Genomic DNA, 16,522 nt, shown 5'->3' with positions numbered 1-16,522 from the left:
GATTTATTGATTTCTTGTAATTATCTTGTAATATATGTGTACAAAAATTTTATGTATAGTAAGATGGTGTGTATATATTATGACTTTCCCGTCTCTCTCATAACTCTGTCTCGTCTTTTACCCTTTTTTTCTCTTAGCTCTCTCTACGCAACTTTCTATTTTCCATGCATTGATGAGAGAGAGAGACCCTCAGAAACGTGATGTAAATTTAATTTTCTTTTCCTTCTTTTTTTGATATTGAGGGGAAATAAAAAATGGAGATTGTGCCCATGTAATCACCGTGTCTGTGCATTCTATCCTTGGTCCGTCTTGTGAATCAAATGAAGTTGAGGTGAGGTGAATGGGTACCCGGTAGGAAGAAATTCCTTGAATGCTCGAATGCCTAGGCAGCTCAGCTAAAGCCGGGGTAATAATAACAGGACCCGCTGGTAGAACGGTTTTCGAAACTGAAGTGGCTACCCTGGGTAAATGTACCTATATTATTATTATAAGTTGTTGAAAGGAAAGAAGAAAAGGAAAGTGATTCTTGGTGTGTGTGAGAGAAGGAGGGAGGGGGGGGGGGTTAGTCTCCACGCACTGACTGGTATTTGTCACTTTAACTGTATCATGTCTAGAGTGGAGACTAATAGATCCAGCCACAGTACATAGTGAATCTAGTCTCACTATATCAGACTCTTAATTATGTACTATTGGTCTATGTGAAACCGAAGGGTCTGTGCCGGGGGGAGGGGGGGGGGGGTGTAGAGGTGAGGTGGGAGGAAATAGTGAGCAGGAGAAAGTGGTGGAGAGAGAGAATCTAGCACATCAATGAATGATGTGGAGCTCATCCGGCATCTCGCAACACAATTTAACACAATTTTAATTTCAGCCCAGTTGACACTGTAGTGAATTATATTGGTGACATAAATTGAGAATATAATCTAGTCAAAGTTTCTTAACTCTGTGTAGAACCTTGGTGAACCCAATGTAGCTCTCAGATGGAACAAAAATAACCAAAATCAATCAACAAATAACTAAGTAATTTTTGTGAGTTTTGAAAATATATGAATAAATAGCAGATTCAATGAGTTTCAAAATTCTATGTTTAAATTTTGTTTCACCACCTCGAGCTATCATAAAAAGCAAACAAAATTGAAATTGATCAACAAATGAAGAAAAAACATTTTTGTGATTTATGAATAAATTTTGCATAAATTAGAATAAATAATTTTCCAGACAAAATTTTGTGTACAAGTTTGGTGAACCTCATGCAACTTTACCATTTTATGTGAACTTTTAAAAATATGCATAAATCAATTTTGCATAAATTAGCATAAAAATGGTTCTAGTCAAAATTTCTAAATTCTGTGTACAAGATTGGTGAACCTCATGAAGCTCTACCAGATGAAAAAAAAATATCAAAATCGGTCAACAAATAAAAAAGAATAGGCATTTTATGTGAATTTTTAAAAATATGCATAAATTGATTTTGCATAAATTAGCATAAAACTTGTTCTAGTCAAAATTTCAAAATTCTGTGTTCAAGATTGGTAAACCTCAAGAAGCTCTACCAGATGGAAGAAAAAAAATCAAAATCGGTCAACAAATAAAGAAGCATTTTATGTGAATTTTGAAAAATATGCATAAATTTTGCATAAATTTGCATAAAAATTTCAAAATTCTGTGTAGAAGTTTGGTGAATGGAAGCAAAAAATCAACAAATAAAGAAGTAGCATTTTTTGTGAATTTTGAAAAATGCACATGAGCATATTTAATGAATTTAAAAATTCTGTGTGGAAGTTTTGAATGCCCCACCTAGTGCTATCATATAAAGCAAACAGAATTGAAATCGGACTTGAAATGGCGAAGAAGTAGCATTTTGAAATTGTGGATGGACGACAGACGATGGACGCCACGCCACGGCATAAGCTCATCTTGCCCTTCTGGCCGGATGAGCTAAAAAAAAAACAAATGACGGAAGGGACCGGGAAAGAATATCAAAATAATATGAGAAGGCATAGGAAAACATAGAAGGCAAGGCGAGGAAGAGATACAGAGAGAGAAAAGAAAACAACAGAAAAAGGCGAAAAATCACCCCCCAAAATAGATCATACTGAGAATGAAAGAGGGAGAGAAAGAGAGAGAAAAAGACAAAGGAAAGAGATAAAGAGAAAAGGGGACAGATTTAGTGAGAAAATGAGAAAAAAAGGACATGAAAGATTTATGGTGGTTAGAGATTGTGAAGGGAAAAGAGAAAGACATAGCAAGACAACTGGGAATCAAAAGGGGTAATTGTGTGTTTAAGATATGCATGCCTTCATGAACATTCAATGAACATAACAATGTCATATCCCCACTTATTCTTTTGTATTTTACTATATGAAAATGGATTATTTTATGCACTGGATATTCATTGCTGCAACTTATTTTTTTTCATGGAGACGTATCACACAAAAGTGTGTGAAATATGAAATAATTATGATTTCATGTAGTAACATAAGAAAAAGGAAAGTGGGGACATGGCTTGCCCACCTAATATTCATGACGTGCATATAACTATTTTCACAGAATATTTGCTAAACTTGAAAATAAATAACTTCGTTATTAATCAGATTTCGATCAAATTTTCAGCATTTTGATCGGTGAATTTTATTCTATTAAAATATGATCATTTTCAGCTAAGAGTACCCCTTTAACCCAAAGTTTATATTTCTTTCTCCAAAAACATTTTCCAATGAGATATTGTACACATTATCTGAAAAAATACATGTACTGTTCGGAATTCGTATACAGTCCTGGGGACCGTTTCATCAATATTTTCGTCCGACAAGTTGTCAGATCTGACAACTTTCCTGGATTCTGATTGGTCGAGAAGCACTATTACTATAGTAACTGTCGGATAAAACAGGACTTGTCAGATAAAACGTCTGACAAGTCCTTTCATGAAATGCTCCCCGGATAGAGACAGTGATTTTCCGAATCTGAAAACCTGTAATTCGGTTTTAACTTGATCTACAAATGGAAATTCCTTTTTTGTCATTGAAAATGTACACAGCAAAAACCTGAATTCCGTCTTACAAAGGTGAATTACATGAAAAGTACAACCACACAGAATTTCCATTTCATATACGATAAAATGGAAATCACTGTTCCAAAGTCCATTTCATTCAGTCAGTCATTATTTCACAAGCAAAGGCACAAATGAAATTTTAAGAATATAATTGTGTTTAGCACGAACACTTCTTGCTTTATTATCATCAATAATACCTGTTGTAGTGTCACATTGATCATAGATGTTGTATAAAACGATTGCGATCAAATATATATACAAATATACTCTATTTACAGTACCGCTTATAAACAAGATAACTCAACAAAAAGATGATTATCAAGGCCACCGCACACCTTACGACTGGTCTGAACCGTTTTGGGAATAAAACGTAGTAGAATTGATGCTGATATTGAGAAATAGAATGAACTATCCAATGTTCGAATTCACCATATGCATACCTATGTTCAATTTTGTGACTATTTTATTACAATAAAATTTAATATCTAGTCGTAATGATGCCATAGCAATGGTACCATTTTAAACTAATTTGGCCTTTACTCCTAAGCAAAGGCTTGCAATCATCCAAAATTATTTTGTTGGTATTCTTTCAGTTAAAAATGATAATAAAAAATTACATTTCTATAGCGGACAATACACAAAGTCTCAAATAAAAGATAATTTTCATTCACATTATCAAAAAATGAGCTAAATGCGATTTGTTCTAAAATCGGATAAGGACCAGTCGTCAGGTGTGTGGTGGCCTTTAAATGCCAACAAATAATGTAATCAGTCTTCTGAATAACAATGGGCCAGTTTCACTGAACCAGTCACTTAAACCAAGGGGGTAGATCCAGAATTTATCCAAAAGGGGGCACATTTAGAATATGTTGATGAGTATCCCCCCTCCCCCCCAAAAAAAATCCTGGATCACAATCCAGAGGGAGAAACAGATGTTCACAGCATTTGATATGAATATTCAAATTTGACCTGTCATTTTCTGTTTGAAAATCTGGGCTCCGTCTTACAAAGAGATCCGATTGATCCAATCAATCCTAACTGTATGGAAATCCATCCATACCATAATTTTAGTTATCAAAGAGAATCACACTGAATGATCAAGAGAATGATGAGTGTATGATTAAACATATCTGGAAAATGTTTTGAACAGAATTTGCATTTTAGATGTTCTTACTGGCCGTCCATAGTTGTGTTTGATCGGATAAATCGTAAAGCTTTGTAAGACGGGGGCCCTGGGCTCCGTAACACAAAGATTAGCGATCAATCGCTAAATGAACTGACCAATCAATATCAACGTTACACGCGCATTAGGTTTAAAATACTGACCAGGGACCAATCAGAGCGTTTTTTTTTATATTTGCAATTCATCGCAAACCTTTGTGTTACGGAGCCCAGGTCACACTCTGGTGGTACAAAGGTGTGGTACCAAGATTCATAACTGGAATTGGTTCAGAATTATCCTCAAGATCTGCTCACGATGTAAAAAGTCATTGCAGGTAGCAATTAATAAGATTAAATAGCTTGAAAGCAGTGTACCTCAGTTTAAGTGTCTTTCCAACATGCACCAGTGCAGCATTTTATAAAACTTGAACATTTGTAATTTCAGCAATAATAATTTCAGATTATTTTCATAAGGAACAAGGTAGAAAACCATTTAAATTTTTTTAACAATGAAAACAAGGCTCTAAGCCTAATGTTATTGAAAATTACAGGACATTTACATGACCAAATTACATGCTCTTACTTTTCTTGATTACGATTTGCTGAAAAAATGGTGACAAAGGTGCTCCAGCGACAATTGCTCCAGGCTTTATTTCGTCTAAGATATACGGGTAGGGTTTTCAATAGGGTTTTATGTAAGGTTTAGTGTTTAATCCAGGGTTGAAGTTGGTCATTCCATTAATGTATGGAATTTGACATTATGGAAGCAAGTTGCTCTTTATTTTAATAATAATAATTTCATATTTTACCCAGGGTAGCAAATTCACTTCTGAAAACTGTTCTCCCAGTGGGCCCTGCGTAACATGATACTGTTAATATTTTCAAACTTTCATTTTTACTTTCATTTTTGACTCTGAAAAAGTCGACCTTAACTGGGTCAAAGTAATCAAATGCTCATAATTTTCTGTTTGTCAAATTTTAATCGATCTCATTCTGCCAATGTTCTGCTCTCTGTTAATTTTCAATACTTTTTTTAATTACAGAAAAGCACATTTAGTGCAACTTTTTAAATTGTGGGAAAACTCTTCCGACATTAAACTGTGATCGGAGCGGACATGAACGTTATAGTCTTTATCAACAGAAAAAAAACAACCCATAACTAATATACACCACAGCCTAGCAAGTCAACGGTGCTTTTCTCACACACATGGTACACTTCATGACGGCATCATTCCGCTCAGATATAAAATGCTCTCTTTTGAAATGCAAGACAGTAAACTAGTAAACACTTTGGACTAGACACAGCGGCAGTTTGCTGCACAATCACTTAAGAAGATCAAACTTCCAAGAAATACAATCTAAAGAATACATTCTAAACAACCCTGTCCTCTCTCAACTGGTCTCGCATGTTCAGGGTGTGAGCTCAGCGACGTACTGACATTTATATGTCCTCTCTAATGAATTTTTTTCATTTGAGCATGCCTCTGATGTCATCAACAAAAAAATATCCACTCTAATAATATAATTTAACTGTTCCTTCTTGCAGTGAATGCTGGGTTTAGATCCAAGTTCCTTCTTGAAATTGAACGCTAGGTTTGGATCAAGAGTTCCTTCTTGCAACTGAACGTTGGGTTCGGATCTGAGTTCATTCTTGCAATGGATTGCTAGGTTTCCTGATAGATAAGAAGGATCAGAAGAGTCTCTGGTCCGGGACTGGAGCAGTGTTTCACAAGAACTTGCAGATGCAGACTCCTGGCCACCACTTGCATATGAATACCCTTTCATGCACCCTCCCTGGACAGGTGTCTCTGGACGAATGTTTCAAGGCCATCACGGTCTCATCAGTCTTCTCTCTGGATCTAGAGCCACAGCATCCTCCATAGAGGAAACTTCAGCGACATCCTGGAAGGTATTCTTGGAATAACAGATTGTGACTGAACAAGGAATTGAAGCTAGGCACTGTTCCGAAGTCCACTCTGTACAGATTAGAGTGTCTTTTGGATTTGAATCTTCCCCTTGCCGTAGACCCTCAAAGAGAACTATGTCCCAAATGTTTTCTTTATCTTGAAAAGCCACTGTATCTCCTGTCCTTGATCTTTTCCCACCTTGGATTCCAGTCACACTCTGCAGAGTTGATTCACATGTCTTGTTGACTTGGATGAGATATGTCCCAGTGAAAATTGGACCGCTCATCAGCTCCTCTGGGTAGAACATTCTAAATGAATTCTGTACAGTCAACAGCTGCATCTGTGGCATGGCATTGCGCTGTTCAACATCTCAAGCACAATCTCCCTAAATTATGCCGAGTTTTTGTTTTAAGTTCAACATTCAGTCACTTCTTGAACAATAGTATCTATCATACAGACCATGGCCACCAAAACTTGTAGGCACGACCGTTTTACAATCGTGCTCCCATGCTCTTTCATGTCCTTTGGTTTGAACGATGTAATGTCAGTGCCACGGCAGTGTGTCCATTCTTCATCATCAAACAAAAGCTGTTGAAAGTACTGGCCTCTTTCATACAGATCACCGTCTCACCTACTCCTATAAAGGTGACATTATCTCCTGCTAACCAGCAAACTTGAGAATGACCTTCTCTGACAGTCTTGCTAATGGAACTTATCACATTATAGACTTCCCCTTGCTTCCACCAGCATAAACAGCATTCTGAAGGGCTACATCTGCGGCTCTCTCACGCCTCAAGAACAACCTTCCAAGACAGCCTTCAAGAACTTAGTCATCGTCTTTCTCTACTTTGAATGATAGAGTTTGTTTCAAGGTAAAGCGAGTGGCGCGATACACCTGGTTTCCACCGGCCGACCCTCCACTTGAATGGATGCTCATCGTGGAGGCGCTGCTGCTTCCTCTGTTCATTGTCGGAGTGTGACTCAGCTGCAGCCCGCTCTTGATGTCAAGAATAGCCTTCCAGAGAGATTCCCGTTGCTGATGGGGTATGCTTGACAAGTCCTGAGAGAAAAGACGGAAGGAAAGGCATTGCTCAGTATATGGTTTATAATAATAGCTTGATTTATATAGCACTTTTTGCCTGAGGATACAAAGTGCTTCCATTATTACCCCAGCTTTAGCTTGAACTACCATCACTGGCGCTCAGTGCATGTTAAGAATTAATCCTGCTGGGTTCACCTGGGTCGAGTGCAGCACAGTGTGGATAAATTTCTTGCTGAAGGAAAACATGCCATGGCTAGGATTCAAACCCACGACCCTGTTTGAAAGGCGAGTGCGAGAACCACTAGACGACTTCATGTAACGGGAAGCTGCAAGACTCACCTGCACATAACTGACAAGACTGTCGTTTTGCCATTGATTTAAGCATAACGTCACCCAATGGATCATAAAAAAAAACAAGAAATCATTATAAGAGCTGCCATAAACTCCAAACTGCCACATTTGTAATTTTCAAGCGAACCTGATTAAGAAACCTAAAAATCTGAAACTATAAGATAAATTGGAATTATGTACTGTAGTTATTCCAATGAGCATACATACTCTTCATTACTCTTAAACTTTCTTGTAAATAGAGTCTGAGTATGTAGACTAATTCTGAAGGGGGTCTAATGCACTGGTAGTTCATCGACTTCAAAAAGAAAATGTTCAACTAATTTTATCAGTTTCAAAGAAAAAAAATCATTTAGATGAAATGATAACATGTCTTCTAACCTAGGAACAATTTACAAGTTATTTAATATTCTTTTTTTCATATGGAATGAGGGATTACTTAAAACAAACTTTACCTCCATATTAATATCGTCTAGTTGATCAACAGTATGAACGCCTTTCTGGTTGAAGATATCTGCATGCTGCTTCATACCTAGTCTTTTCAGGAAGCTGTACAAGAGAAAATACAAATTGAAACATTTCATAGCATCTCTGAAAGTTTTCTAAAAAAAATATTTTCATTATATTATCACCAAATTTAAGAGACTGGTCTTTGTCTTTGCTAGTTCTATTTATATTCTCAATTATATTTTCATCAACATTTTTGTCTGACAAGATGTCCTTAATGACAACTATGCTTGATTTTGATAAGCTGAAAAGTACTCTATGATCACTGTAGATAAAATAGGATTTGTCGGATGAAACATAAACAAGTCCAAACGTTCCCATTTCTTTATTTTGTGAACTATTTACGGTGAGAAGTCAATATGATCAAACAGCTTATCACGTAGAAATAGGGTCAAACACAAGCATAATAGGTGTAACTTAATCAGCGATGGTATGACTGTGACGGTATCGCAGAAGGAATGAACCACTGGGCATATCAAGGGTTAACTCTATTTTCACTGTAGACAAAGTAATGTGACACAAGATATTTGTCTGGGTCATGATATCTGCCAAGAGTCCAGGGGAGCGTTTCATCAATATATTCCCTTTAACCAAGTCTTACCAATTAATATTTGAATAAAAAAAAAAAAGACATATACGTAATATAAATATGTTAATCAACAATTTAACCAAGTCTTACCTATAAATAGAGGGATCTTGATTTGGGCTAATGTTCTGTTGCGCTTGGCAAGTGGGCGGAGTCAGATCCAAGTTCCTAGTAACAGGGAATCCTTGACTAGAAGGTATGGTATCAACATCCATTGCGTTTGGTCCATCGGCTTCATCTAAAAGAAACAGGGTGTTGGTGTAAGGGTGTATTCAATATGAATCATATATATATATATATATATATATACATATATATATATATATTTATATATATATATATATATATTTATATATATATATATATATATATATATATATATATACATATATATAATATTGAAACTCAAATTCCAAAACAGGGAACACAAACATGATAAGCTCAGTGTCGAAAATATAAAGCTGTTTATATGTTGGTTGTCTTTAAATTTAGTGCTCGGTTTGAACCATCACAATAAACATTAATTCTGGCACCTGTTTCTGTAGGCTTCCACTGTGAGAGCAAATTGAAAAACGCAATTGTGTTCAATGTCGCATTTGCGATGTTTAAGGTAGAAAATCTGCATTTTTTTCAATGTTTAAATTTTCTTCTGAATTGCGATTTCAAAGACATTTAGTTTTACGACCAGGAATAGTGGACATTGAACACGCCCTTTGCTTCTCATTATATCTGCATTTTGTAATCATGTGTTCAAATATTTGGAAACCAACATTTAACACACCCTTAGAAGCACAATTTGAATTGGGTTTCCTAGCTCCAAAACCTCTTCCGAGTTTACCCAAATAATCCAGATCACAAATTGACAGCCCGTATTCTGAAGTCAGGTTTAACTTAAACTCAGGTTTAAAGTTGTAGTTCAAGTATGGATAGCCAATTGTTACATAATCACTAACAGTTTTTTCAGCTCATTCGGCTCTCAAATCATTCACAATTGTGTAAGAAGTATAAGTAGATGATTGTCTTCACCATCGTTGAATCAGGAAAGAGCACAGTAAACATAAGAAACATACAACTTCATAAAAATTTTGATACTTTTGGCTTCCCATACTTAAACCACAACTTTGAACCTGAGTTTAAGTTAAACCTAGCTTCAGAATACAGTCCAAAGTGAGTGCCTTTACAGGACCAACATCATTTATGTTTGGAATTACACTGACCTAACGGAACTAACCCAACACCAAAATGTCAACACTGAACTTGAAATCACCCAATGAGTAGAGAAATGGGTAATTCTCAGAAGAACATAACACTTCACTGTCTACACCATCTTTTGGTTTGTAGACTCACAATCTTGCATGGTTCCTGTGAATTTTTTTTTTTTGGGGGGGGCTGGCAATAAAATTCTTAAATGGGAAGAGTCCCAATTTAATTGAAGTTTGATATTTCTCAGAATCACCCTGAAGTGTGAAAAAAAAGAAGTTATCCCTGGTTTTCAATTCACTGATGACAACATTGACGAAAGCTGCAGATGTTTTGTTCCTAGTCTGTGGACACAGATTGATACATTGATCGACAAGTGGGTGTTCACGCAAAGACTAGCACATATAAAACTTGCCGTTTCTGAGTGAAAGGGCCTTGACTTAAGAGAAGGGTTTGCACAGCAGACTACTCTTTCTGGCAATACCAAGACATTACTTTGAGATTTTGTAAAAAGTCCCTTGTTCTGCTTAAGAGTAAGTTTGCTGACTGTGCGGGACTAAGCCTTAGAATTTACCTTTGCATGGCATGGTGTCCCTGCGTTCAAGACCCGTGGAGGTGGATGGAGGATAAGGTTCCAGGTTTCTGAACGGTTGTTGAATGGCCTGTTGCTGCTGGGGGTATGAGTTGGTGTGATTCAGCAGCGGAGGGGACGAGTGATTGGTGGGCGGAGGGGTGTTGTTGACAGCGAGGGCGGAGTTGAAGGTGTTGGCCTGGGAGGTGGACGCCGGCGGGGTGGACTGGAAGGAGCTGACCCGTGGGAGGTTTGGTACGCCATTAGGCAGACTGAAAATAGAAAATAACAGGTTTACAGCAATAAGTAGGTTTGGTGTCCATTAGCAGGCTGAAAAGAGAGAAGAAATTTTGAGCCATACATCGAAAGTCTTTGTGCAATTTAAAATAAATGTAGCAAAATTAATTTCACTTTTCTTTGTGGAAGGGGGCTTCAATCTTTCCAATCATCAATCTCATTTCTGTATCCAGTCCATATAGGGGAGCATTTCATAAATGGTTTCATCGAATGATTATCACTTATTCGCTCTCGACCAATCAGATGCACGGAATTTCAGTAGATTACATCACCCACAAAATCTTAGGGCCTTTTAACATGTGAATCGTGAATCATCAGTGTGATAATGATTGCAATGGTCTTTAGAATCATCGTACCTTTCACACGCTTACTTGAAAACTGATTTGAATTTGAATTCCTGAACGAAGGCAGTATGTGTCCTTGGTGACTTGTCAATCAAAGCAATGCATTGCAAATACAAACTTTGAGTGAAACTTCACTGGAACTCGCCTCAGTAGTAATTGCAATCTAGTTTGGTTTCACACATGCTAGATATTTGTCATTAGCCTTATTTTTCACTAAAATCATCATACAAATTACAATTTTTTTACTGTGTGAAAGGTGAATTATTCATGCAAAAATTATTTCTTTCAATGACTTCATAATCTATTAAATGGACATCAGATCTGAATCCTAGCCTTATATCCTGAAAAAAAAATGCAATATGAAGAAGACATTGGATGGTTTTTATAGGAGCCATATTTGTTGAACTAGGTTTGTTACATGAAGCTGTTCCTGAATTAAGCACAACTTGATGCACAACTGATATCTTTTTGTATCACATGTATCCCTATGGAGCTGTTTAGCACCTTATAATCCGAACATGTTTCAGGGGTGTATGAAATTCATGTATAGTAGGCCTATATATTATAACTGGCTCTCTGAAACAACATTAAAGATAAATTCCAGTTTTGGTAACGATCTCAAAATTACTTTTTACAGAATCTAATATAATGACCACCCAAGTGTCTGTTTGTATGAATAGAAAATGTGACAAAGGATTCTGGGAGAAATGTAATTGCTGAGAAATAAGCAAAACAAGCATACACTGTCCCATGTGTGCCTATCTGCGTTGGTGATCTTCAGTGTGAGCGTTTTTCAGCGTTGATATCAAGATTTCACAGAGTTCAGTTATGTAACTGGAACTGTGCCAGATCTAGATCCTCTATGATATTCTGACAATAAAGCCTGGTTTTACAGACTTTCTCATGAAATCAGTGTTTACTGCAACTACTGGCATTTCTCTTTAGGTAACTTTTTTTTGCCCCCACTATAATTGGGTGTGCACAGAGACACACGAAAATCATAATCTTGGTTTAAATTCAGCACTTACTACACCTTAACCAGGGATGCCTATTGGAATTGATCAGAGGGCCTGAAAATCACCTAGAATACAATATTTTATACACAAAAATGCCAGAACTATAGCCTGAAAATAAAATTGCCAAGGCCTGAATACAGGTTTTTGCCTGAAAACTGGCATCTCTGCTTGACTATACCTGCAACTGATCCACCAACACATATCACCACATCAACACACCATCAAGCAACTGGTACACCACCACATATCACCACATCAACACACCATCAAGCAACTGGTACACCACCACATATCACCACACCAACACACCATCAAGCAACTGGTACACCACCACATATCACCACACCAACACACCATCAAGCAACTGGTACACCACCACATATCACCACATCAACACACCATCAAGCAACTGGTACACCACCACATACCACCACACCAACACACCATCAAGCAACTGGTACACCAACACATATCACCACACCTACACACCATCAAGCAACTGGTACACCACCACATATCACCACACCAACACACCATCAAGCAACTGGTACACCACCACATATCACCACACCAACACACCATCAAGCAACTGGTACACCACCACATATCACCACACCAACACACCATCAAGCAACTGGTACACCACCACATATCACCACACCAACACACCATCAAGCAACTGGTCCAGCACCACATATCACCACACCAACACATCATCAAGCAACTGGTACACCACCACATATCACCCCACCAACACACCATCAAGCAACTGGTACACCACCACATATCACCCCACCAACACACCATCAAGCAACTGGTACACCACCACACCATCAAGCAACTGGTCCAGCACCACATATCACCACACCAACACACCATCAAGCAACTGGTCCAGCACCACATATCACCACACCAACACACCATCAAGCAACTGGTCCAGCACCACATATCACCACACCAACACACCATCAAGCAGCTGGTACACCACCACATATCACCACACCAACACACCATCAAGCAACTGGTACACCACCACATATCACCACACCAACACACCATCAAGCAACTGGTCCAGCACCACATATCACCACACCAACACACCATCAAGCAACTAGTCCAGCACCACATATCACCCCACCAACACACCATCAAGCAACTGGTACACCACCACACCATCAAGCAACTGGTACAGCACCACATATCACCACACCAACACACCATCAAGCAACGGCTACCACCAGAACTCCATGACCTCACATAATCCACACCGTTCCCTCTCAACCCCTATATATCACAAATATACCAAAATTTATATATTCATAGATGAACACATTTCATCTTGTTTTAATGTACAAATATTTACAAAGGGTCATATATCAATTAGTAGAATATATTTCTCTATCAGGTTGTTGAGTTTGTAATGTAAATGATATAAATGGAAGAGCGTGATCCAAAGAAAGTTTGAGAAATATCTACAGAAACTACTATCTGATTCTTTATGTTGGTCTATAATAAAAATATAAAATTAGTCGTACATTCTTGATTGAGAAAACTTCATGTATGTGTATGGTTTACAACTTTACATCCATTTAGAGAGTATAATTAAGACTAAATTCAAAGGCCTCTGTATTTTAATACGTTACTTTCCGAGACAGTAAATACCCAAATAAAGATGTCAATTGACATTGCATCATTATACCACAACGTATACTATGAAAGCACTTAACATTGACAAATAAGAACTAGTCTGTTTTTTCAAATCAATTTAACATTGATTGTAAATCTACAGGAGAAAGACCTAGCAGTCAAGGCTTCGAAAATGGGTTGAATTACAGATCTTGGTCCCAAAATAATTCCATATTATATCATCAAACTATGTAGTTTATTTTTTCTTCTGCTCTGTCATGGGGCAAATTTGCCTGTTCTACCCATTACAAATAACCACATGTATGAACAGATGCACATGATTTTCAAAACATTGACATTGCAATAAAAATCCAGAAAAAAAATCTATGCGTATAGAATCTATTCATATATTACCCAATATATTTCAGCCAAAACTGAACTACTTATATTACCATTTCTATTAAACTAATGATGTGTACATTTGCAAATATAACTCTTCTTTAAAGCATGCATATGCTTTCCTGAATGAATGAATACCAAACAGCAGTTGACAATGTATGCATAGTTTAAATTTCAGTTTGCAATGGAACAAATCTGTTTCTATGTAATACCCACTAATTCTTAACTAGTTCTACAACAATGTTTAGAGACAGAGATTTTCCGTTTTCAAAAATTGTCCTTTCCGTTTCTGAAAATCTGTAATTCCGTTTTAACTTGATCTACAATTGGAAATTGTGTTTTGTCATTGAAAATGTACACAGCAAAAACCTGAATTCCGTTATGCAAAGGTGAATTCCATGAATTTTGACATGACAAATATAAGAACCAAACAGAATTTCAGTCTTATTTACCGGTAAAATGGAAAATCACAGTCCCTACATGTTTATTTTCTTCCTAACTCGTTCCCACGTCATTTTTTAAAAAACTCTTTCCCTCGATGGAATGACTGAGAAGTCAAGGGAACAGGGGCCCGTAACACAAAGCTTGGCAATGATTGTAGAACATTTCTCTCTGATCGATTGCATTGGCTACAATGTGCAATCAATCGTGAAAATCGAGTGGACGATCAATGTTTCTGTTACGGGGCCCAGGTCTGAATTTTCAGGTTTTTATTGAGACTACAAAGGCACATCCTAAGAATTCAAATGGCAGAGCTTGTGAAAAATGATAGGAAAAAACCCACACGAGTACTTGATTGAACGCAGAAGAGGATACATACTGCACATATATCTTTAAGCAATGTTCCTGATCTAAGATCTTTATCATATATCAATTTCATTGAGTACTGTTATATGAATTCTGCAGCCAGGATGCAGAGAGAGAATACTTCAGACATTCCTGAAAGCGCTGTTCCTGAAACAAGATGAATTTCAGCTCCACCATAAAATCAATTAATTTTACTGTTCAAATTAAAAAAAAAGAAAGAAGCTTGGGTGGGTGTTCCAAAAAGCTGTAAGTTACGGGCGGCTGTACGAAAGAATGTTGATCCGTTTTCTTGTGGTGATATGCACCAGATTTCCACTGGCGTTGATTTCCTTCCCAAGAGGGCGACACGACATTTAGCTCCTGTGACAACTGCTCCAGGCTTTATTTTGTCTGAGATGTAAGGTTCAGTGTAGGGTAGGTTAGTGTTAAACCCAGGGTTGAAGTTGGTCATTCCATTAGTGTGTGGAATTTAGAGCGGAGCAATTGTCGCCGGAGCAAATGTCATGGAAAACCCAAGAAAGGGTCACCAGTCCTTCATAATGTCACACGTTCATTACGAAGCTTTACGAAACGTCCACCTGGGCCCCGTCTTACAAAGAGTTATGATTGGTCCAATCAATCGTAATCCATCAGTGTCAATTTTCTTTTCTACAGGAAATTTGCACAATGTCCTTTGAAAACAAAGAGAAGCGCAGTGAATTTTCAAGACAATGATGAATGCATGAATATACATCATAGCTGGAAAATATTTTGAACAAACATGCATAATTGATGTTGACGTTGCTGGCCGTCCATAGTTGCATGAGATCGGATCAATCGCAACTCTTTGTTAGACGGGACCCTGAACACACACTGCCTAGGTACTGTTCGGTGAAGTCTACGGTCAGAAAGACGTGCTCTTGGTATAAATCAACCCTCAAATGAAAAATACAAACATTGCTGTAGACAAGACAAGCTGAACCAGGAATGGACGGCATGCAGGAGGAGAGAATGGGAGAGATGTAGGGGAAGAGAGAGAGGGAGTCAAGGTGCTACTTTTGTTTCTCGTTCCCACCCGCTTTCTTCGATCTTTTCCGGTAGTACCGTTGGAGCTCTTCACGGATCCTGTAGCCAGGTGGAAACGAGAAACAAAAGAGACCCTTGTCAACGATCATGTTACTCTTCCCTCAACTCTACTTCTCTCCCTCTCCCCATCTCTCGAAAAATCTTCTAAATCAATAACTGAAAATCCCCTAATATCAATCATCAAAACTGCTCTCTAATCTTTCTTCACGGCTCCATCAAAATCTTGTCTTGGGTTAAGTCACAATATGCAGACTTGCTGTACTCCACTTACTTTGTTGAAAGTGTAAGGTTACTGAGCACGCAGGTTACTTTCTCACTAGGCTTGTGGGTGATTTTGTTCTGAAGGAGTCCAGTGACTTTGTTTTAGTTGTATCTGTGTTCAATTAATTCCAATCTTCAAGGGTCGGAGGGAAGAAGCTGTATTTTTCAGTATACCTTTAGACCTTATTTCCCGAATTGTTGAACAACTTCCCCTATTTTAATCAAATATGCTCATATGGATACAGGTAAAAAGCTGCCATCTATTTTTAAGTATGTAAACATGTATACCTATTAAAAGAGTTCAATCTGACCTGATTCTATCATTGATAAAATAAA

The 16,522-nt window shown here is 37.5% G+C and overlaps 1 protein-coding gene across 4 annotated transcripts in view; it reads right to left on the bottom strand.

The window, feature by feature from the left end:
* Positions 1-5,196: 5,196 nt before the first annotated feature.
* LOC121427417 (cellular tumor antigen p53-like) overlaps positions 5,197-16,522 on the bottom strand; it is a 44,514-nt gene continuing 33,188 nt past the window's right edge. For all 4 annotated transcript variants that reach the window (XM_041623797.1, XM_041623798.1, XM_041623800.1 and 1 more), the window contains 4 exons: positions 10,375-10,643; positions 8,694-8,838; positions 7,963-8,056; positions 5,197-7,177 (listed from right to left, as the gene is read on the bottom strand). In XM_041623797.1, the coding sequence (XP_041479731.1) occupies positions 6,944-7,177; positions 7,963-8,056; positions 8,694-8,838; positions 10,375-10,643 (742 nt within the window). In that variant the 3' untranslated portion in view covers positions 5,197-6,943. The remainder of the gene's footprint in view (positions 7,178-7,962; positions 8,057-8,693; positions 8,839-10,374; positions 10,644-16,522) is intronic.

This window comes from Lytechinus variegatus, chromosome 14 (genome assembly GCF_018143015.1).
Source record: "Lytechinus variegatus isolate NC3 chromosome 14, Lvar_3.0, whole genome shotgun sequence".
Taxonomy (NCBI): domain Eukaryota; kingdom Metazoa; phylum Echinodermata; class Echinoidea; order Temnopleuroida; family Toxopneustidae; genus Lytechinus; species Lytechinus variegatus.
This window is presented reverse-complemented; position numbering and strand designations above follow the sequence as displayed.